Source organism: Cherax quadricarinatus, unplaced genomic scaffold (assembly GCF_038502225.1).
Source record: "Cherax quadricarinatus isolate ZL_2023a unplaced genomic scaffold, ASM3850222v1 Contig2675, whole genome shotgun sequence".
In the NCBI taxonomy this organism is placed as follows: Eukaryota; Metazoa; Arthropoda; class Malacostraca; order Decapoda; family Parastacidae; genus Cherax; species Cherax quadricarinatus.
In genome coordinates, this window is record NW_027197701.1 from 20,752 (window position 1) to 44,066 (window position 23,315).

At 43.0% G+C, this 23,315-nt stretch overlaps 1 protein-coding gene across 1 annotated transcript; it reads left to right on the forward strand.

Moving 5' to 3' along the window:
* The first annotated feature begins 9,615 nt into the window (after positions 1 to 9,615).
* Positions 9,616 to 12,758, forward strand: LOC128700928 (zinc finger protein 300-like). Its single transcript, XM_053794408.2, has one exon. It carries the CDS (start codon positions 10,494 to 10,496, stop codon positions 11,424 to 11,426), a length of 933 nt encoding a protein of 310 aa, XP_053650383.2. The 5' UTR covers positions 9,616 to 10,493; the 3' UTR covers positions 11,427 to 12,758.
* Positions 12,759 to 23,315: the final 10,557 nt, after the last annotated feature.

Sequence of the window (23,315 nt, forward strand, 5' to 3'; positions counted from 1 at the left end):
TACAGTGCCTGCACTCTGAAGGATGGGTAGTGGTGGGAAGTACTGTGCCTGCACTCTGAATGATGAGTCGTGGTGGGAAGTACAGTGCCTGCACTCTGAAGGATGGGTGGTGGTGGGAAGTACAGTGCCTGCACTCTGAATGATGAGTGGTGGTTGGAAGTACAGTGCCTGCACTCTGAAGGATGAGAGGTGGTGGGAAGTACAGTGCTTCCACTCTGAAGGATGAGTGGTGGTGGGAAGTACAGTGCCTGCACTCTGAAGGATGTGTGGTGGTGGGAAGTACAGTGCCTGCACTCTGAAGGATGTGTGGTGGTGGAAAGTACAGTGCCTGCACTCTGAAGGATGTGTGGTGGTGGGAAGTACAGTGCCTGCACTCTGAAGGATGGGTGGTTGTGGGAAGTACAGTGCCTGCACTCTGAAGGATGGGTGGTGGTGGGAAGTACAGTGCCTGCACTCTGAATGATGAGTGGTGGTGGGAAGTACAGTGCCTGCACTCTGAAGGATGAGTGGTGGTGGGAAGTACAGTGCTTGCAATCTGAAGGATGGGTGGTGGTCGGAATTACAGTGCCTGCACTCTGATGATGAGTGGTGGTGGGAAGTACAGTGCCTGCACTCTGAAGGATGTGTGATGGTGGAAAGTACAGTGCCTGCACTCTGAAGGATGTGTGGTGGTGGAAAATACAGTGCCTGCACTCTGAAGGATGTGTGGTGGTGGGAAGTACAGTGCCTGCACTCTGAAGGATGAGTGGTGGTGGGAAGTACAGTGCCTGCACTCTGAATGATGAGTGGTGGTGGGAAGTACAGTGCCTGCACTCTGAAGGATGGGTGGTGGTGGGAAGTACAGTGCCTGCACTCTGAAGGATGTGTGGTGGTGGAAAGTACAGTGCCTGCACTCTGAAGGATGTGTGGTGGTGGAAAGTACAGTGCCTGCACTCTGAAGGATGTGTGGTGGTGGGAAGTACAGTGCCTGCACTCTGAAGGATGGGTGGTGGTGGGAAGTACAGTGCCTGCACTCTGAATGATGAGTGGTGGTGGGAAGTACAGTGCCTGCACTCTGAAGGATGGGTGGTGGTGGGAAGTACAGTGCCTGCACTCTGAATGATGAGTGGTGGTTGGAAGTACAGTGCCTGCACTCTGAAGGATGAGTGGTGGTGGGAAGTACAGTGCCTGCACTGCCGTGCGGACGTGCTGCGCAGTAACTCCTGATTGAGCTGGCTTTTGCGCAGTGGTGACATGTACTTAGCTCTGTGAAGACCTGTTTGTGCGCTCTCTAGAATTGGAGCAAGATGCCCTCCATTGAGCAACTTTACCAACAGCTTAAGGAAGAATTGAGGGTGGCGAATATGGAAATTCGGCGACTGACCGAGGAAAACAAGAAGATTCGTAGTAGTCCTCCTGTTTTGAGTTCTTAGGTCAAGAAGGGAAATGTCAGTGGCTGGACAGCAGGGAAAGAAGTTGACGATCAAGAAGACGAATGGAAAGGTAGAAACGATGAAGAAGAAAGAGACTGCCGTGGAAACTGTTGTGAAAACATCCAATACATTCTCAGTGCTACCCGACGAATGTGAGTTAACTACTGGGAACGTCACGACAAAAGACATTAAGGAAGGTAAGAATATTGTTGTTGTTGGGGATAGCCAAGTTAGGTATATGGATAGGGCATTCTGCTTGAAGGACAGGAGTAGGAGACAGAGAGTTTGCTTTCCTGGGGCTGGGATGGAGGATATTGTTAGCCGTCTGGATGACATCATGAGAGGTAATGGGAGCAATCCTATTATCTGTCTCAGTGCTGGAGGCAACGATGTTGGCAGACGTAGGAGTGAGGACCTGATTAGCAGGTATAGGTCAGCAATAGAAATAATTAAGAGTAAGGGTGGGAACCCTCTCATATGTGGTATTTTGCCAAGGAGGGGAGTTGGAAATGAATGGTTGTCCAGAGCAATTGGTGTCAATTGCTGGCTGGACAAATACTGTGAGGAAAATGTGGTAACATTCATTGACAACTGGGACCTCTTCTATGGCAGAAATGACATGTATGCCAGGGATGGGGTTCACTTATCTAGGTCTGGGGTGGTAGCACTGGCAACTGCAGTGGAGGGAGCAGTTAGGACTTTAAACTAGGAATAGTTAGTGGTATGGGTTTTGGCAGGAAAACAGTGAAGTCCCAGTGTAGTAATATTACGAGTTCTAGGGGAACTAGTAATAATAAGAAGGAGGTAGATATTGAAAAGCCAGGGACCTTGGGTGATAAGGACAGTAATAGGTTTAGTAGAAAAATAGAAATGAGCAGGAAGGGTAAAGAGAAAGGAGAGTCTTTCAATGTTTATTATGCTAATTGCCGTAGTGCTAGGAATAAGATGGACGAGTTGAGATTAGTTGCTAGTGCAGGTAACATTGATGTATTTGCCTTAACTGAGACGTGGTTTAATTCAAAAAGTCGGAACATGCCTGCGGAATGTCATATTCAGGGTTTTAAATTGTTCCAAGTAGATAGAAGTATCGGGAAGGGGGGTGGGGTGGCATTGTATGTCCGAGATCGCTTGAACTGTTGCATAAAAACGGGTATTAAGTCTGAAGTAACACATACAGAGTCTGTTTGGATAGAATTTTCAGAGGGGCATGAAAAACTGATTTTAGGAGTGATATACCGTCCCCCAAACTTAGATAGGGACCAAGGGAGACTACTATGGGAGGAAATTGTTAAGGCCACAAGGCACGATAATGTAGTAATTCTAGGAGACTTTAACTTTAGTCATATTGATTGGAATTTCTTGACTGGGAATTTAGAATCATAAGACTTCTTAGTAGAAGTAGTTCAGGATTGTTTTTTGAAGCAGTTTGTGACAGAATCTACAAGGGGAAATAACCTGCTTGACTTAGTTATGGCAAACAATGAATCCCTTGTTAATAATTTAGAAATTTCAGAGGAATTGGGTGCTAGCGACCACAAATCAATTACATTTAGCATTGAATGGAAGTACGATAGTAGCGATAACTCAGTAACAGTCCCAGATTTTCGCTTAGCAGATTACAATGGGCTTAGAGAACACTTATCATCTGTTGACTGGGGTAACGAAGAGAGCTATCAATATGACAGTTTTCTGAACACTATACATGCTGCTCAAAGAACGTTTATCCCATATAAAGAAATTAGATCAAATAGAAATGACCCAAAATGGATGAATAATAGGCTCAAATATCTACTAGGGCATAAGAAAGGAATTTATAGGCATATCAAAAGAGGTGAGGGTCATCTTATGAATCAGTATATTGACATTAAGAGGGACATTAAAAAGGGGATAAGAAAAGCTAAAAGGGACTATGAAATTAAAGTTGCTAGGGATTCTAAAACTAACCCAAAAAGTTTTTTCCAGGTCTATAGAACAAAAGTTAGAGATAAGATAGGTCCCCTTAAAAATAACTATGGGCACCTTACTGACAAAGAGAATGAAATGTGCTCGATTTTAAATAATTATTTTCTCTCAGTTTTTACACAGGAAGACACTAACAATATTCCAGTAATTAATTTTTATAGTGGGCTAGAAGAAGATAAATTATGTAACATCACAGTCACTAGTGAAATGGTTGTGAAGCAGATAGACAGACTGAAGCAAAATAAGTCACCGGGTCCTGATGAGGTTTTTTCAAGGGTTCTTAAGGAATGCAAAATGGAACTCTGTGAACCATTAACTAATATTTTTAATTTATCTCTTCAAACAGTTGTAGTGTCTGATATGTGGAAGATGGCTAATGTAATTCCTATTTTTAAAACAGGGGACAAGTCGTTACCGTCAAATTACCGCCCAATAAGCCTGACCTCAATTGTAGGCAAATTACTAGAGTCAATTATAGCTGAGATTATAAGAAGCCATCTCGATAAGCATAGCTTGATTAATGATACTCAGCATGGATTCACAAGAGGCCGGTCTTGTCTAACTAATTTATTAACTTTCTTCAGTAAAGCTTTTGAGGCTGTTGACCACAATAAAGAATTTGATATTATTTACTTAGATTTTAGTAAGGCTTTTGATAGAGTTCCGCACCATAGACTGTTAAAGAAAGTGGCAGCTCATGGCATTGGGGGAAAAGTGCTCTCGTGGATCGAGTCATGGCTCACTGACAGGAAGCAGAGAGTGTCCATAAATGGGGTTAAATCCGAGTGGGGATCTGTAACAAGTGGCGTTCCACAGGGATCAGTCTTGGGCCCGTTGTTGTTTATAATATATATCAGTGATCTTGATGAGGGAATTACTAGTGATATGAGCAAATTCGCCGATGACACAAAGATAGGTAGGATAATTGATTCAAACGTAGATGTTATGGAACTTCAGGAGGATTTAAACAAACTCTATTCTTGGTCAGAAAAGTGGCAGATGCAGTTCAATGTAGATAAATGCAAGGTTCTGAAGCTTGGGAGTGCCCATAACCCTAGTACTTATAAGTTAAATGATGTAGAACTTAGCCATACAGATTGCGAAAAGGACTTGGGCGTTATGGTGAGCAGCAACCTTAAACCAAAACAGCAATACCTAAGCGTACGTAATAAGGCAAATAGATTACTGGGATTTATATCAAGAAGTGTAAGCAACAGAAGTCCAGAGGTCATACTGCAGCTTTATACATCATTAGTAAGGCCTCACCTAGATTATGCAGCTCAGTTCTGGTCTCCGTATTGCAAAATGGACATAAATTCGTTAGAAAACATTCAGCGTATGATGACTAAATTAATACATAGCATTAGAAATCTTCCTTATGAAGAAAGATTGAAGACTCTTAAGTTACATTCACTTGTTAGACGAAGAATGAGGGGAGACCTGATCGAAGTGTATAAGTGGAAGACAGGTATTAATAAAGGGGATATTAATATGGTCTTGAGGATGTCTCTCCAAGAGAGAACCCGCAGTAATGGATTTAAATTAGATAAGTTTAGATTTAGAAAGGACATAGGAAAGTATTGGTTTGGAAATAGGGTAGTTGATGAGTGGAACAGTCTACCTAGTTGGGTTATTGAGGCTGGGACTTTGGGTAGTTTCAAATTTAGGTTGGATAAGTACATGAGTGGGAGGGGTTGGATTTGAGTGGGACTTTCACATCAGAGCTTATTTCTTGGGTGGCATTGAAAATTGGGTTGGGCAAACATTTTGTTAGTGGGATGAATTGTAAAAGACCTGCCTAGTATGGGCCAACAGGCCTCCTACAGTGTTCCTCCTTCTTTATGTTCTTATGTTTTGTTCTTACGATGAGTGGTGGTGGTAAGTACAGTGCCTGCACTCTGAATGATGAGTGGTGGTGGGATGTACAGTGCCTGCACTCTGAAGGATGAGTGGTGGTGGGATGTACAGTGCCTGCACTCTGAAGGATGAGAGGTAGTGGGAAGTACAGTGCTTCCATTCTGAAGGATGAGTGATGGTGGGAAGTACAGTGCCTGCACTCTGAAGGATGTGTGGTGGTGGGAAGTACAGTGCCTGCACTCTGAAGGATGTGTGGTGGTGGAAAGTACAGTGCCTGCACTCTGAAGGATGTGTGGTGGTGGGAAGTACAGTGCCTGCACTCTGAAGGATGGGTGGTTGTGGGAAGTACAGTGCCTGCACTCTGAATAATGAGTGGTGGTGGGAAGTACAGTGCCTGCACTCTGAAGCATGGGTGGTGGTGGGAAGTACAGTGCCTGCACTCTGAATGGTGAGTGGTGGTGGGAAGTACAGTGCCTGCAATCTGAAGGATGGATGGTGGTTGGAAGTACAGTGCCTGCACTCTGATGATGAGTGGTGGTGGGAAGTACAGTGCCTGCACTCTGAAGGATGTGTGGTGGTGGAAAGTTCAGTGCCTTCACTCTGAAGGATGTGTGGTGGTGGAAAATACAGTGCCTGCACTCTGAAGGATGTGTGGTGGTGGGAAGTACAGTGCCTGCACTCTGAAGGATGGGTGGTGGTGGGAAGTACAGTGCCTGCACTCTGAAGGATGTGTGTTGGTGGAAAGTACAGTGCCTGCACTCTGAAGGATGTGTGGTGGTGGGAAGTACAGTGCCTGCCCTCTGATGGATGGGTGGTTGTGGGAAGTACAGTGCCTGCACTCTGAATAATGAGTTGTGATGGAATGTACAGTGCCTGCACTCTGAAGGATGAGTGTTGGTGGGATGTACAGTGCCTGCACTCTGAAGGATGAGTGTTGGTGGGATGTACAGTGCCTGCACTCTGAAGGATGTGTGGTGGGAAGTACAGTGCCTGCTCTCTTGAGGATGTGTGGTGGTGGGAAGTACAGTGCCTGCACTCTGAAGGATGTGTGGTGGTGGGAAGTACAGTGCCTGCACTCTGAAGGATGTGTGTGGTGGGAAGTACAGTGCCTGCACTCTGAAGGATGTGTGGTGGTGGGAAGTACAGTGCCTGCACTCTGAAGGATGTGTGGTGGTGGGAGGTACAGTGCCTGCACTCTGAAGGATGTGTGGTGGTGGGAAGTACAGTGTCTGCACTCTGAAGGATGTGTGGTGGTGGGAAGTACAGTGTCTGCACTCTGAAGGATGTGTGGTGGTGTGATGTACAGTGCCTGCACTCTGAAGGATGAGTGTTGGTGGGATGTACAGTGCCTGCACTCTGAAGGATGTGTGGTGGTGGGAAGTACAGTGCCTACACACACTGTGAAGGATGAGTGGAAGTGGGAAGTACAGTGCCTGCACTCTGAAGGATGTGTGGTGGTGGGAAGTACAGTGCCTGCACTCTGAAGGATATGTGGTGGTGGGAAGTACAGTGCCTGCACTCTGAAGGATATGTGGTGGTGGGAAGTACAGTGCCTGCACTCTGAAGGATGTGTGGTGGTGGGAAGTACAGTGCCTGCACTCTGATGATGAGTGGTGGTGGGAAGTACAGTGCCTGCACTCTGAAGGATGAGTGGTGGTGGGATGTTCAGTGCTTGCACTCTGAAGAATTAGAGGTGGTGTGAAGTACAGTGCTTCAACTCTGAAGGATGAGTTGTGGTGGGAAGTACAGTGCCTGCACTCTGAAGGATGTGTGGTGGTGGGAAGTACAGTGCCTGCACTTTGAAGGATGTGTGGTGGTGGGAAGTACAGTGCCTGCACTCTGAAGGATGTGTGGTGGTGGGAAGTACAGTGCCTGCACTCTGAAGGATGTGTGTTGGTGGAAAGTACAGTGCCTGCACTCTGAAGGATGTGTGGTGGTGGGAAGTACAGTGCCTGCACTCTGAAGGGTATGTGGTGGTGGGAAGTACAGTGCCTGCACTCTGAAGGATATGTGGTGGTGGGAAGTACAGTGCCTGCACTCTGAAGGATGTGTGGTGGTGGGAAGTACAGTGCCTGCACTCTGATGATGAGTGGTGGTGGGAAGTACAGTGCCTGCACTCTGAATGATGAGTGGTGGTGGGATGTACAGTGCCTGCACTCTGAAGGATAAGTGTTGGTGGGATGTACAATGCCTGTGCTCTGAAGGATGAGTGGTGGTGGGATGTTCAGTGCCTGCACTCTGAAGAATTAGAGGTGGTGTGAAGTACAGTGCTTCCACTCTGAAGGATGAGTTGTGGTGGGAAGTACAGTGCCTGCACTCTGAAGGATGTGTGGTGGTGGGAAGTACAGTGCCTGCACTTTGAAGGATGTGTGGTGGTGGGAAGTACAGTGCCTGCACTCTGAAGGATGTGTGGTGGTGGGAAGTACAGTGCCTGCACTCTGAAGGATGTGTGTTGGTGGAAAGTACAGTGCCTGCACTCTGAAGGATGTGTGGTGGTGGGAAGTACACTGCCTGCACTCTGATGGATGGGTGGCTGTGGGAAGTACAGTGCCTGCACTTTGAATGATGAGTGGTGGTGGGAAGTACAGTGCTGGCACTCTGAATAGTGAGTGGTGATGGGATGTACATTGCCTGCACTGTGAAGGATGAATGGTAGTGGGAAGTACAGTGCCTACCCTCTTAAGGATGAGTGGTAGTGGGAAGTACAGTGCCTGCACTCTGAAGGATGTTTGGTGGTGTGAAGTACAGTGCCTGCACTCTGAATGATGTGTGGTGGTGGGAAGTACAGTGCCTGCACTCTGAAGGATGTGTGGTGGTGGGAAGTACAGTGCATGCACTCTGAAGGATGTGTGGTGGTGGAAAGTACAGTGCCTGCACTCTGAAGGATGGGTGGTGGTGGGAAGTACAGTGCCTGCACTCTGAATGATGAGTGTTGGTGGGATGTACAGTGCCTGCACTCTGAATAATGAGTGGTGATGGGATGTACAGTGCCTGCACTCTGAAGGATGAGTGTTGGTGGGATGTACAGTGCCTTCACTCTGAATGATGTGTGGTGGTGGGAAGTACAGTGCCTGCACTCTGAAGGATGTGTGGTGGTGGGAAGTACAGTGCATGCACTCTGACGGATGTGTGGTGTTGGAAAGTACAGTGCCTGCACTCTGAAGGATGGGTGGTGGTGGAAAGTACAGTGCCTGCACTCTGAATGATGAGTGGTGGTGGGATGTACAGTGCCTGCACTCTGAATAATGAGTGGTGATGGGATGTACAGTGCCTGCACTCTGAAGGATGAGTGTTGGTGGGATGTACAGTGCCTTCACTCTGAAGGATGTGTGGTGGTGGGAAGTACAGTGCCTGCACTGTGAAGGATGTGTGATGATGGGAAGTACAGTGCCTGCACTCTGAAGGATGTGTGGTGGTGGGAAGTACAGTGCCTGCACTCTGAAGGATGTGTGGTGGTGGGAAGTACAGTGCCTGCACTCTGAAGGATGTGTGGTGGTGGGAAGTACAGTGCCTGCACTCTGAAGGATGTGTGGTGGTGGGAAGTACAGTGCCTACACTCTGACGGATGAGTTGTTGTGGGAAGTACAGTGCCTACACTCTGACAGATGAGTTGTTGTGGGAAGTACAGTGCCTGCACTCTGAAGGATGGGTGGTGGTGGGAAGTACAGTGCTTGCACTCTGAATGATGAGTGGTGGTGGGATGTACAGTGCCTGCACTCTGAATAATGAGTGCTGATGGGATGTACAGTGCCTGCACTCTGAAGGATGAGTGTTGGTGGGATGTACAGTGCCTTCACTCTGAAGGATGTGTGGTGGTGGGAAGTACAGTGCCTGCACTGTGAAGGATGTTTGATGGTGGGAAGTACAGTGCCTGCACTCTGAAGGATGTGTGGTGGTGGGAAGTACAGTGCCTGCACTCTGAAGGATGTGTGGTGGTGGGAAGTACAGTGCCTACACTCTGACGGATGAGTTGTTGTGGGAGGTACAGTGCCTTCCCTCTGAAGGATGAGTGGTGGTGGGAAGTACAGTGCCTACACTGTGACGGATGAGTTGTTGTGGGAAGTACAGTGCCTTCCCTCTGAAGGATGAGTGGTGGTGGGAAGTACAGTGCCTACACTCTGACGAATGAGTTGTTGTGGGAAGTACAGTGCCTGCATTCTCATGGATGTGTGGTGGTGGGAAGTACAGTGCCTGCACTCTGAATGATGATTGGGGATATTTACAGGTTGGATGGACATTTAAAATGTAATATCAGTCCTTCTCTTGCAAGACAGTGATGGAGAAAGTGTTTCTTGTTTATTGAGTCACCTTACCTCAGTGAGAGATGGCTAGTGGGTTTAAAATGATTATAATAATATTAATTATAATTTATTGGTTGTAATAGAAGGTCATACATTTTCAGTTTTCTTTTGCAGGTCGTCCTGATACCATAGGCTGGCACTTGTAGTGTCAATACTGCAGGTCATTCTGGTACAAGAAGGTGGCACTTGTAGTGTCAGTACTGCAGGTCATCCAGGCACTAGAAGGTGTTACTCATAGTGTCAATACTGCAGGTCATCATGGTACAAGAAAGTGGCACTTGTAGTGTCAATACTGCAGGTCATCCTGGTACAAGAAAGTGGCACTTGTAGTGTCAGTACTGCAGGTTATCCTGGTACAAGAAAGTGACACATGTAGTGTCAGTACTGCAGATCATTCTGGTACAAGAAGGTGGCACTTGTAGTGTCAGTACTGCAGGTCATCCTGGTACTAGAAGGTGGCACTTGTAGTGTCAATACTGAAGGTCATCCTGGTACTAAAAGGTTGTACTTGTAGTACCAACATGATTGTCAGAGAACTCTTGTAAGTTCTGACTCTACAGTAATGTAGATAAGGTGACAACAGTAACCACAGTGTTAATACAATGACAGCACTAATTAGTGTTAATACAGTGACAATAACTAGTTTTATTAGTGACAATAACTAGTTTTAATACAGTGAAGACACTAATATGGTGCTTATTCAGTGACAACACTGTAACAACAGTGTTGGTACTACAATACTTTGAATGCCAACAAGTGTCATCACATTAATGTATCATAAATATCTAAATATTTGCTAATATCATCCTTCCTATTCCTCAAACACTATTACCCCTTCATGTTTAGTGCTTGCTATACTTAAAATAGTTGAATAATACAAGAATATTAGTTTTCTCTGTAACAAAATATTCTCAAATTTCCCCTGGTTAAACAATTTAAAAATGAGAATTTATTGTTCACTATGTCTAAAATACCTGAAAAACAGTGTGATGAGACAACACATTGTACAGTTGTTCATGTAGGAGACCAATTATATCAACATTCACACTCATCACTAAAACAATCTTCACAACAACTTCAGTGTGGATGTCAGACCAGGTTTATCGTAGGCAGAAAAACACTTCAGTGTTCAGTGTGTCTAAAAGATTTTACTGAAAAATATAATTTAGCCATTCACATGAGAACTCATACTGGAGAGAAGCCATATCAGTGTTCAGAATGCATGAAAGACTTTTCTCAAAAATCAAGCTTAGTAAGCCACATAAGAACTCATACTAGAGAAAAGCCATATCAGTGTTCAGAATGTCAGAAAGACTTTTCTACGAAACAGGATTTAGAAAGACACATGAGAACTCATACTGGAGAGAAGCCATATCAGTGTTCAGAATGTATGCAAGACTTTGCTAGAAAATCACATTTAGTAAGTCACATGAGAACTCATACTGGAGAGAAACCATATCATTGTTCAGAGTGTCTGAAAGATTTTTCTCAAAAATCAAGCTTAGTAAGTCACATGAGAACTCATACCGGAGAGAAGCCATATCAGTGTTCAGAATGTCTGAAAGACTTTTCTGAAAAATCTAATTTATTAAGTCACATGTTAACTCATACTGGAGAGAAGCTATATCAGTGTTCAGAATGTCTGAAACACTTTCCTAGGAAACACCATTTAGAAACACACATGAGAACTCATACTGGAGAGAAGCCATATCAGTGTTCAGAATGTCTGAAAGGCTTTTCTAGGAAACAAGATTTAGAAAGACACGTGAGATCTCATACTGGAGAGAAGCCATATCAGTGTTCAGAATGTCTTAAAGACTTTTCTAGAAAATCACATTTAATAAGTCACATGAAAACTCATACTGGAGAGAAGTCATATCAGTGCTCAGAATAAAAGTCTTTTCTAAATGATTTCATTTAGAAAGTCACATGAGAAGTCATTCTGAAGAGAAAGCTTTGCCAGAGGAGGTGTCATGTGTTATGTGCTGATATTTCTTCCTCTACCAACACTGATATTAACCCTTTCACTGTCGGTCCCATAATATTATGACTTGCAAAGCAGTGTTGGTCCTGTAATACTGGTGTGAGAAAGCTGGTAGGTCTACCTATGAGAGAATGGGTCTGAGTGGTCAGTGTACACAGTATAAACAAAATCCTACAAAATGCAGTGCATAATGAGAAGAAAAAAGTTTTTGGTTTACAACAGTGACTTTATGGTGTATTTTCGTATGGTATTTATGGTTGTATTCTCATTTTCTTGGTCTCATGTGATAGAATGGAAGATGTATAGTAGGGCCCCACTTATACGGCAGGTTAGGTTCCAGGCTACTGCTGTAAAGTGGAACACACTTTTTTTTTCACTTACAAATGCATATAAATACTAGATAACAAGTATACACTAACATATATGTATTAAGTTAGCAATAGAATTAGGCATTAAAAACAATAAAAATGTAAAATACACATATAGTGCACTCATTACTTACCTTGAAATATTTGTAGTCTGTAGTCTTAATCTAGGGTGAAATGAGTAGTATTGTAAGAAATGAAGTGTATGTATGGTAGCCAGCCAGGCTACCATACCAGGCCACCCCACCCACAACCAATATTCTATGACATTTAAGCATCCCTGAGTGATAAAATGCATATACAGTTCACTCATTATTTACCTTAAAATGTTTGTAGTCTTAATGTAGAATCAGAGATGAGTAAACAAGATAAAATGAATAAATGAGAGAGAGAGACAATAAGTACATGAGAGAGGACAGGTGCGGAGTTATGTAAACAAACCAGGCATCAAACCAGGCATATGCGAGTTTAATAAACAAACCAGGTGAGCACATCTGGTTTGTGTAGAAATTATATTGTGTGCGCATTATCTCTATGTTAATATGGTAGAATAAAGAAGAACACTCCCATTCTCATGTAACACCAGTTTTAGAAGAAATGACACTTTGAGTGAAGGCACATGAAAGGAATAATTTTCTACAGTTACCCCCCAATAACACATTTTCTCTGATGTTGGACTAGAGAAAATGTTAATCTTGCTGTCAGTCATACAGTCGTCTGGCTACCACATCTCATATTTATGTTAATTTATTCTACTGTGGGGTGTACTTATCATCTTCATATGTTATGTATCATGTTTATTATATAATTTTGAAAAATATCATAGGTGGGTTAATGAAAATGTGTATATTAGTGTAATATATGACATTTAATGAGACTCAGTGATTATTATTATTATCATTATTAATATGGCCTCTTCAAGGGGGGCTCTTTGGCACAGTGGAAAGACTCTTGGTCTGAGGAATTAGACCTTCTGGTCTCCTTTCTCAGACCGAACCTAATTACCCCTCAATCCCCCTATTTTATCCCATCCTCCCCGATCCTCCCTTTTTCCCTCTCCTCCTCCCTACTCCTCCCATATTCCCTTCCTCTTTTTGGCCTTTGGGATTCTTCCCACAAGCACGCTGGTTCCTAGGTAGGGGGAAGGGTACCGGGGTCCATTCCATTCCGTTGAGGTTCTTTGCAGCGGAGTAGTTTGCCATGGAATCTGGATCGGCTGGGGATGTCCTGATCCCTCTCTGGTCTCCCAGGGGGTGGCTTTGAGTGTTTTTTGGGCAATGGGTGTATCTCTAGAGGCTGCCTTTCAGATTCCAGGGGTGGTGGCCAAAGGAGGTATGTTTTGTGGCAGATATCCGGCCGCTCTCTCTCTTGTCCACCGAGGCAGCTCAGCAGATATGAGGTTGCTATCCCGGATTGCTGGTTTACTGGCCTGAAGGGTAGGGTATGGCACGGGTTCCATGCCACATCTGCGCTGCTTGCAGTGCTGAGGTCCTCTTGGGTGTAAAGGAAGATTTCCGGCCCTTTCATTCCTCCTAGGAACTATTCCTTCCTGTTCCCCCCTTTTTTATTCTTTTTTTATTTTTATTTTATTTTCTTTCTTTTTTTTCTTAAAAACAAAAAGAAAGAAGTAACCTAACCATGGAGAACCCAATCCGTGAACCTGTTACCCCCAAGCTCCTTCCTGATACTGCACCCTGTTCTGACCCTGCCTTGTTTTTTGACCACACTTTGGACACTTCTAATGCCCTGTACCTCTTGCTGGTGCTGTTTTATCACCCACTTCTGGTACCAGGGTTTCGACTGCCTCCTTTGATTTGTCTGACCTCCGCTCTCCTTTGACTATGCTTCCAGCCTCTCCCTCTATGGTGTGGCAATTTTCAAATCGCCAGCCCGTCCCACGTCGGACCAACTCCAGTCCCACTCCTAAACGCCAACAACAATTGCCTGATGATACTTCTTCGCTGCCTTCTCGTTCTACTCAGAAAAGACAGACACGTCATGCACTCCCTTTCCACGCTCAATTTCGGAATGCACAATGGACTAAATTCTTTATGACTGACTTCCTCTCTTGATTATCTTTCTGACTGTAGTATTGGCAAGGCACTCCTATGCCATGTTGTTAGAGATATATCCTTTCATGCTCTCAAGAGTGGTACACACATCATCACTGTCCAGAATGCTACCCAAGCTCATTATCTTTCTCTTCTTTCACATATTGATACTATTCCTGTCACTATCGAAAAACATCATTCCCTCAATTCTTGTAGTGGTACTGTCATTCTGCCCCATACCATAGTCCAACAGAATTTTCAGACATGTGGTGATGACATTCTTGAACAGCTGGAACTCCAAGATCTCCCAATCTTCAAAGTAGACACTTACGCCTTCCTGCCCATGGGTGGAGACGATACCCTTGCAATGTAGCTCGATTAACTATCGACTGCCATGTGCTCCCATCCTCTGTTTATGTAGCGGGACATTGTTTACAAGTTCAAAAACTGATCCTTATGCCGCAACAGTGTAGAAATTGCTGGCGATTTGGTCACCCAGTGAAATATTGCAAATCTAAACCCGAATGCCCAGTCTGTGGTGCCAATGACCATTCTAATATGTCTTGTAGTTGACCTCCCTCTTGCCTTAATTGTCATGAGACTCGCCCTTCTTACTCTTGCTGTTGCCAAGTCTACTTAAAATGAGCGAGAAATCCATTGCCCCAAAGAGGCAGAAGGTTTCCCCTATGCTATGGCAGTTTCCTATCTATGACTCCAAGGGAGACTACCCTGTCTTTCTTATTCTCGTGTTTCTAAATATCCCCCCCACCTCTGAGGCCCCATCTTCTGCAACTTCCTTTCTAGTTACCCCATCTATAGTCACTCCTGTTGCTAATTCTTTTGCTGTCCTGTACTTAGAGGTCTCTACCTCAACTCCTCAGTCTGTTCTCACTTCTTCCCCTTTCACTGGCTCTGTTACAAGAGTGGAGGTTCACCCTCGCTTTCCTCCCCTGTCAGCTCCCAAGTTTCTTCCTCTTCTGCCCACTCCCACACTTCTTCTCCAGTTCTCTCCACCCTTTTGTCCCCCCCTGCTTTGGTACAGTCCATTGCTGTCCCAATCTTTACTAACCCTCCTCCTTCTATCTCCAATATTGTCTCCCATACACCATCTTTGAAATACAAAACACTTGAAGCTATCTCAGCTCCAACCACCCCAACAGAGGTCTCGCTCATCATGAACACCCTTAAGAACAAGGCAGGAGACACAAACAACTTGCCTGCTTTTGTGTACAAAAAAGCTTCATAAGTACTGTCACCAATTATTGCAACACTCCTTAACAAATCCATTGAAACCTCCACTTTCCCAGCAGTTCTCAAAATAGCAAGGGTCACCCCGATCCACAAAAGAGGTGATCAAGCTGACTTGAATAACTATAGACCAATTTCTAACTTACCACTACTCACTAAATTCTTTGAAAAATTAATTTATAGACAGATCTATCCCTACCTCATCTCATACAACATACTAAATCCCTGTCAGTTTGGATTCAGGAATAATAAAAGCACAAATGATGCTTTTATACACATGCTGGAGTTAATATATACCGCTCTCGAGAAGAAAGAAGTCCCACTGGGAATTTTCATTGACTTACGTAAAGCTTTTGCTACAGTTGACCATGAATTGCTGCACACTAAATTAACACACTATGGTATAAGGGGCCATTTCCTTAACTACCTAAAGTCATACCTTAGTAACAGAAGCCAATACGTGTATGCAAATGGTGGAAACTCTTCCACACAACCAATCACAGTAGGAGTCCCACAGGCAGGTGTCCTAGGACCACTCCTATTTCTCATCTACATCAATGACCTACTGAATGCATCACAGCTACTTAAACCTATATTATTTGCAGATGACACTAGATACGTCTTCTCACACCCAAACCCAGCCATACTCGCCAACACTATCAATGCTGAATTGCAGAAAATATCTACCTGGATGATGATGAATAAACTTACCCTAAATACTGACAAAACCTATTTCATTCAGTTTGGAACCAGAGCTGCAAATGTTCCACTTAACATAACATTAAATGGATCACCTATCACAAGACTCACAGAGGGAAAATTCCTAGGAATCCACCTAGACAGTAGCCTCAAATTCCAAACACATCTACAACAAATTTCCAAGAAAATCTCTAAGACAGTAGGCATACTATCACAGATACAGTACTATGCTCCACAATCAGCTCTCCTTGCGCTGTATCACTCGCTCATCTACCCTTATCTCACATATGGAATTTGTGCATGGGGGTCAACAACAAACCACCTAAGGCCAATAATAACCCAGCAAAAGGCTGCAATCAGAATGATAAATTCCCACTCGCGACAGCATACTCCACCTCTATTCAAAAGTCTAAACTTGCTCACCATAAAGAATATCCCCACTTATTCATGTGCCTACTACATACATAGAACAATACATGCAAGCATAAACCCTCCACTCAAACTTCTCCTCACCAACCTTAACAGGGCACATGGCCATAACACAAGACACAGATCTCTTTTTGATGTACCCTGTGTCCATATCACACTGTGTAAAAACTCTATGCGCATAAAGGGCCCCAAAATCTGGAATTCATTACCAGAACATACTAATGTAACCAGGCCTGAAAATCAATTTAGGACTCTTCTAAAAAACCACTTATTCGCCCAGGACTAAATAATCAACACTCAATATTTAACATTACCAATAATTCTCCCAATTACTTAAATCTTAAAAATTCAAGACAACATATAGCAAATTGATCATCCTTTGTTATACATTGTAATGTGACAAATTTGTACAACTACAATGCTTCAATATCAATATGTTCAAATTTCATTGTTTCAAATACTCAATTGTACTTCATATTGTAAATTGTTTACTGTAATTTTTAACACCGAACCTTTCATTGCTTGTTAATTTTAAGTAAATTTTAAGCCTGCCCATAATGTTCTGCATACAAGGGGCTTTTGGCATGTTCAGCCAACTACTATAATTCATTGTACAACTATGTATCATGTCCAAATAAAATATGTGAATGAATATGAATATTGAAGAGACTACACCATCATTGGACACTGATCCACCTCCTGTTCCTTCTCTTCCTTCTCCTCCATCTGCACAACTCCTTTTTCACAGCACTCCATTCCTTCGCTACTTAAATGTTTTCCACTGCCGCCACCTCTGGACTTTTCTAACCCCTCTAGTCCATAGGTACCCTTACCTGTGGATTTCTGGTATCTTTCTCATTGCCAGTCATGGCCTATTTACAGTGGAATATCCAAGTCCTCAGGGGTAATCGAGGTGAGCTACAGATGTTGCTTTCCTGGTTTTCCCCTGTTGGTGTTTGCTTACAAGAACAAAAATTACACTCTGCTGTTGTCTATCCCATCTCAGGCTATAATTTATTGTATTCTTTGGATCCTTTTTCTGATGGGACCTTTAATGAAAGTGCCCTTCTATGCACTGATATTCCATACCATCAGCTATTTGTTCATACTTTGCTACATTATACTGCAGCCCATATCCACTTGCATAAGTGGCATACAATCTGTTCTTTGTATCTTTCCCCTTCTTGGGCATTATCTTCCCGAATGTTGCCTTTCTTGTTTTGTCATTACCGCCACCACTTCTGTTACTTGGCGATTTTAATGCCCATCATTTCCTCTGGGGGAAGTCTCACTGTGACTCCCATGTCATTCAGTTGGAGGCTTTTCTCGCTTCTCATCCCCTCCATATTTTAAATATGGGTACTCCCACCCATTTTGATCTCTTGCATTGATCCCTCGGTCTGCTCTTCCTCCACTGCACTAGACTTCACCTGGTCTGTTCTCCTGGACTTACATGACAGCGATTATTTTCCAATCATTCTTCTTCATATTCACCACCACTTTATAGCCCATGCTGGCAATTTGATCAAGCAAATTGGGACCTTTACTCAAAACTAATTGCTTTTAGTGAGGTTCCTTCTTCATCCTGCATTGATGAGCTTTTACCTCTTCTCGATGTCAGTTTTAACTGCAGCTTCTCACTCTATACCCCAAACCTTGGGCAGGCATTCTCAGAAGTACGTGCCTTGGAGGTCTCCTGCTTGTTCATGGGCAGTATGTTTGAAATGTGTTGTGTGGGGCAGCTACTGGTACAATAGAACCACAGAGAGACTTGTTGATTTTAAGCATAAGCGAGCAGTCACTCGCCGTGTCATCCGTGACACTAAACACACTTGCTAGCGAGATTATGTTTCCACCATCATCTCTGCTTCCTCTATGAGTGCAGTCTGGAAAAAAGTACAGAAACTAAATGGTAAATACTCTCCTGACCCTGCTCCTGTTCTGCGGGTTTCCGGTGTTGATATAGAAAGCCCTCTTGACATTGCCATTGAAATTGGTAATCATCTGATCTGTATTTCTCATGGGCTCCATTTATGCCCCTCGTTTCTATCCTCAAAGTCTGCTAGAGAGTTAGCACCCTTAGACTTTTCTTCTCTGAAAGAAGAATCTTATAATGTGCCTTTTACACTTCTGGAACTGGAGGCGACACTCTCAGCTTGCCCATGTTCGGCAGCTGGGCCTGACGGCATTCATATTCGGATGTTACAACATTTACATCAGTCAACCCTTGCAGCCTTCTTACAACTCTTCGATCTTATTTGGTCACAAGGTGTTCTTCCCCAGCTGTGGAAATCTGTCATTGTTCTCCCTTTCCACAAACCAGGTACTATGGGACATGTTGCCTCCCACTATCATCCCATTGCTCTTACCAGTGCAGTTTGCAAAGTGATGGAATGTCTGGTAAATCAATGTTTAATGTATTTAGAGACACAACAGTCTCTCCACTAGTCACTATGGCTTTTGTAAAGGCCGTTCTACCATTGATCCCTTACTTTGGTTGGATACATATGTTCGTAATGCCTTTGCGAATAACCTCTCAGTTATTGCCATATTTTTGACCTTGAGAAGGCATATGACAACTTTGGCCCAAGCCCACTCCTTAGGCCTCCGAGGCAATCTACCATCCTTCCTTAAGAACTTCTTAACTGACAGACATTTCTGTGTTTGAGTTAATTTGCTCTCCCCAAACTTTGTCCATGCTGAAGATGTCCCTCAGGGATGTGTTCTGAGCACAACACTGTTACTCCTTGCTATAAATGATTTGGCCTCTCTTCTTCCATCCAATATTTGGTCATCACTCTATGCTGATGACTTTGCTATTGCTTGTGCAGGCACTGTCACCACATTGCAGTTTCTCTCCAGCATGCAGTCAACCATGTCTCCAATTGGGCCACCATGCATGGGTTTAAATTTTCCAGAACTAAAACTCACCAAATTACTTTCACATTGTACCACTATGGCTCACATATCCCTGAACGTGATACGGTACGGTCAGGTTTCTAGGCCTTCTGTTTGACTGCATGTTATCCTGGAAACCTGGGAAATTCCAGCTGTTCACATCTGTTCTTTCTCACTCCCTTGCGCGAAAGCCAAGCTGCTTATGGTAGCTTCCCACTCTCTTTTTCTTGACCACTTCTGCTCTCATTCTCATGCCATCTCAGTGTACACAGATGGCTCTAAATCTTCTGACAGCATCAGATTCACAGCAGTGTTTCTGGACACTGTCGTGCTAGGGCATTTACTATCCTCGGCTAGCATTTTTACTGGTGAATTGTATTCCATTCTTGCAGCACTTGTCTGTATTGCATCTATGCCAATGTCACCATTTGTGGTTGTTTCAGACACCCTTTGTGCATTACAGGCTGTACGAAAATTTGATACACCTCACCCCCTAGTTCTCTGTATCCAACTTTGGTTATGCTGTATCTCTACCAAGCATAAAGATATTGTTTTCTGTTGGGTCCCTGGTCATGTTGATGTACAGGGCAATGAACAGGCAGACACTGCTGTGCGGTAAGCAGTACATGATCTTCCAGTTTCATATAGAGGTGTTCCATTCAAGGACTATTTTTCTGTACTTGCTACTCACCTTCACACCCATTGGCAACAACGTTGGTATGATCTGCTCAACAAGAAACTTCATTCTATTAACCCTTTGACTGTCGCAACCCCCAATCCTGAGGTGTCTCCTGGTGTTGCAAAATTTCAAAAAGAAAAAAACATTATTTTTTCTTATGAAATGATAGAAAATATTTTCCCGATTGTAATGACACCAATAAAACGAAATTTGATGGAAAACTGACGGAGTTATGCTCTCGCGAAGTTAGCGACCTCGGCGATATTTACAAATCGGCGATTTTGCCCACTTTGAGCCCTATTTTCGGCTAATTCCATTGTTCCAGTCGACCAAACTCATAGCTATTTCTTTAGAACTCCATTTTTTCTATCGATTGAGTACAAGAAACTGCCCATTTACCGATTTCAACTACCCAATAACATAGTCAGAAATTTGCAATTTGGCCAATTTCACGAAAATTAAAAAATATGATAATTTCAAAATAAGGTCCAGAATGAACAATGCAGACATTCCTGGCTCTAAAATAAAATTTTCTTTGTTCATCAGTCATGTCTCCAGGCCCCTCTGATATTACTCTTGCTTTCTATTTTGAATTTTTTTGAGACAAAAAATAGAAGACTTACTATTATGCAGACTACTGCAATACTGTAATAATTGTATAAATAACATCAACCCATTCATGACTGCATATTAGAATGGCTAGTTGGACTTTTATTGGACAATGACATTTGTTTACTTTTGAACATTGGCAAAAATCAAACATTTTCCCTACTTTGAGCTCCATTTCCAGGTTCTTTTTATAGTAAAATCAATCAAAATCACCTCTACTTCTATAATATGTTTTCCATTCTATCAAATGAGACCAAGAAAATGAGAATACAACCATAAATACTATACGAAAATAGACCACAAAGTCGGCATTTTAATTAAAAAAAATGGTCGGAGTTTTTTTTTTTCTCATGCACTGCGTGCTCCAGGATTTTTTTTATGTGGTGCACACTGACCACACAGACCCATTCTCTCACATGTGGGCCTACGAGCTTTCTCCTGCTTGATTTGAAGCCGCTATAATTTATGAGTATATATACGTCAAACACGGTACTTCATAAGACGTATATATACGGCCACGACAGTCAAAGGGTTAAACCGAGTATAGGTTACTGGCTGTTTTCTTGTCATTAGTGTCGAGGTTAGGAGACTGCTCTCTCCCGTCTTTGCATTGGCCATACTCGTCTTACTCATGGGTATCTCGTGGAGAGGCACCCTATTCTTCTCTGTGGCAATTGACAGGTTCCAGTATCTGTTAGCCACATTCTGTTAGACTGCCCACTCTATTAATGAGCACACAGAATTTACCTCCAACGTCGTCTCCGCTCTTCTGCTCTCTCTTTACCTTCCCTTCTTGTTGAGGGACCCTCCTTTAATCTGGACTCTCTCATTGACTTTTTGACTACAACTGATTTACTCTACAATCTCTGATAATAATACCTTTAGCACTCCCCTCAGCCCTTTCTACCTCAATCTCTTGCTACCCTCTACCCCTGCACTATCCACTGCCCTGCTGTCCTCCATAACCTACTAATCATCCCTCTCCCTTTTGCCACCCAATACCCTCACTTCCTTCCCTGCTCTGCAGCTCTGTATAGCCCTTGTGGTTTAGCTCTTCTTATTGATTATAATAATAATACAATATGGGGTTTACTTATTATAGGATATTGTGTGGTTTACATATAAAATACTAATTACAGAGTGGGCCACTATCACACCTAGCATGACTAAGCATTTCGAGCAGACTAAGATTAATTCAAAACTCTATATTGGTACAGATTATTGAGCATATTGGTATTAATTAAGGCTAAGTAACTACATTACAGTTCGTAAATTTAGTACAATACATGGTTTCTATATAGGAGTATCACAGGCAAACTTATGACTAGTTAAGATTCATTAGGTAATAGTTATATTACATATCTCTATGTTTATAGTCTCTTGGGTGAGTGTAAGTGCGAATTGTGGGGAATCACAGATATCGAGGGGAGGTCTAGGTTTTTGTGTGTGTATGATAAAAGAGAATAGGTGGTTTTCATGTAGTTAGCTTATGGTGAGGTGTTGTCAGGGAGATATGTTTGCTAATGGTAGTTCTGAAAGTGATGAATGTGTCTTCAGTTTCAGAGTTTTCAGGTAGGGTGTTCCAGATTTTAGGCCCTTTTATGTACATTGAATTTCATATAGGCTTAGCCAGACACAAGGAATTTTATAGAGATGTTTGTGTCTGGTGTTATGCCTGTGGGTCCTGTCACAACTATCAAGAAAATGTTATAGGACAGGGTTAATATTGGAATTTAAGGTTCTGTAAATGTAGGTTGCACAGCAGGAAGTGTGGATGTTCTGAACAGTAAGTTTGGATCTATGAAGAGTGGTGGGGGGGGTTGCCTGGGATTGGATTGCGTGATTATTCTTACTGCAGCTTTTTGTTGGGTTATTGTTGGTTTTAGGTGTGTTACTGCAGTTGATCCCCAAGCACAAATAGCATAGGTGAGGTAAGGATAAATGAGTAAGTGGTATAGTGTGAGAAGGGCAGATTGTGGCACATAGTAATGTAACTTGGAGAGGATCCCAACCATTTTGGATTCTTTTTTGTTATGTGTTGGATATGGGTGCTGAAATTCAGGTTGCCGTCGAGGTCCAGGCCTAGGAATTTGGCATCGTTATGTCTGGCAATAAGAGTGTTGTTGATATTAATGTTAAGTTATGCCACGCCTGCTCTGTTACCAAACATAATATAAAAGGTTTTGTCAGTGCTAAGTGTAAGTTTATTGGCTGTCATCCAAGTAGATATTTTGAGTAGCTCCTCATTAACAATGGGTGGCAAGATTTGGGTGGGAGATGAAAAGTGTCAGCAGCAAAGAGAATGGGTTTCAGGTGTTGTGATATGCTTGGAAGATCATTGATGTATAAGAGGAAGAGCAGGGGACTAAGAACACTTCCATGTGGCTCTCCAGTATCAAGTGGCCGTGTTGGTGAGGTTGCATCTTTAATGGTGACGCACTGATACCTATTTGTAAGGTAGGATTTGAATTATGCAAGTTCATGGCCTCTTATGCCATAATGGTCAAGTTTGTGGAGTAGGATTCCATGATCAACTGTGTCAAAAGCTTTTCTTAGGTCAATAAAAAGTCCTAATAGATATAACTTATTTTCCAGTGTTGTGTAAAGCAGATCTAACATTTTTACAATTTCAACATTAGTGCTTTTATTTTTTCTGAAGCCAAATTGGCAGGGGTTGAGTATGTTTTGTGACGTTATAAATGAATATAATCTCTTGTGCACAAGTTTCTCGAAGATTTTAGATAGCAGTGGTAAGTTTGATATTGGCCTATATGTAGTTATTTACATCTGTGGAGTCACCACCTAAATATATTGGTGTAAC

Excerpts from the sequence above, each read along its gene's own strand:
- LOC128700928 (XM_053794408.2), top strand. The coding sequence starts at position 10,494 with ATGTCTAAAATACCTGAAAAACAGTGTGATGAGACAACACATTGTACA.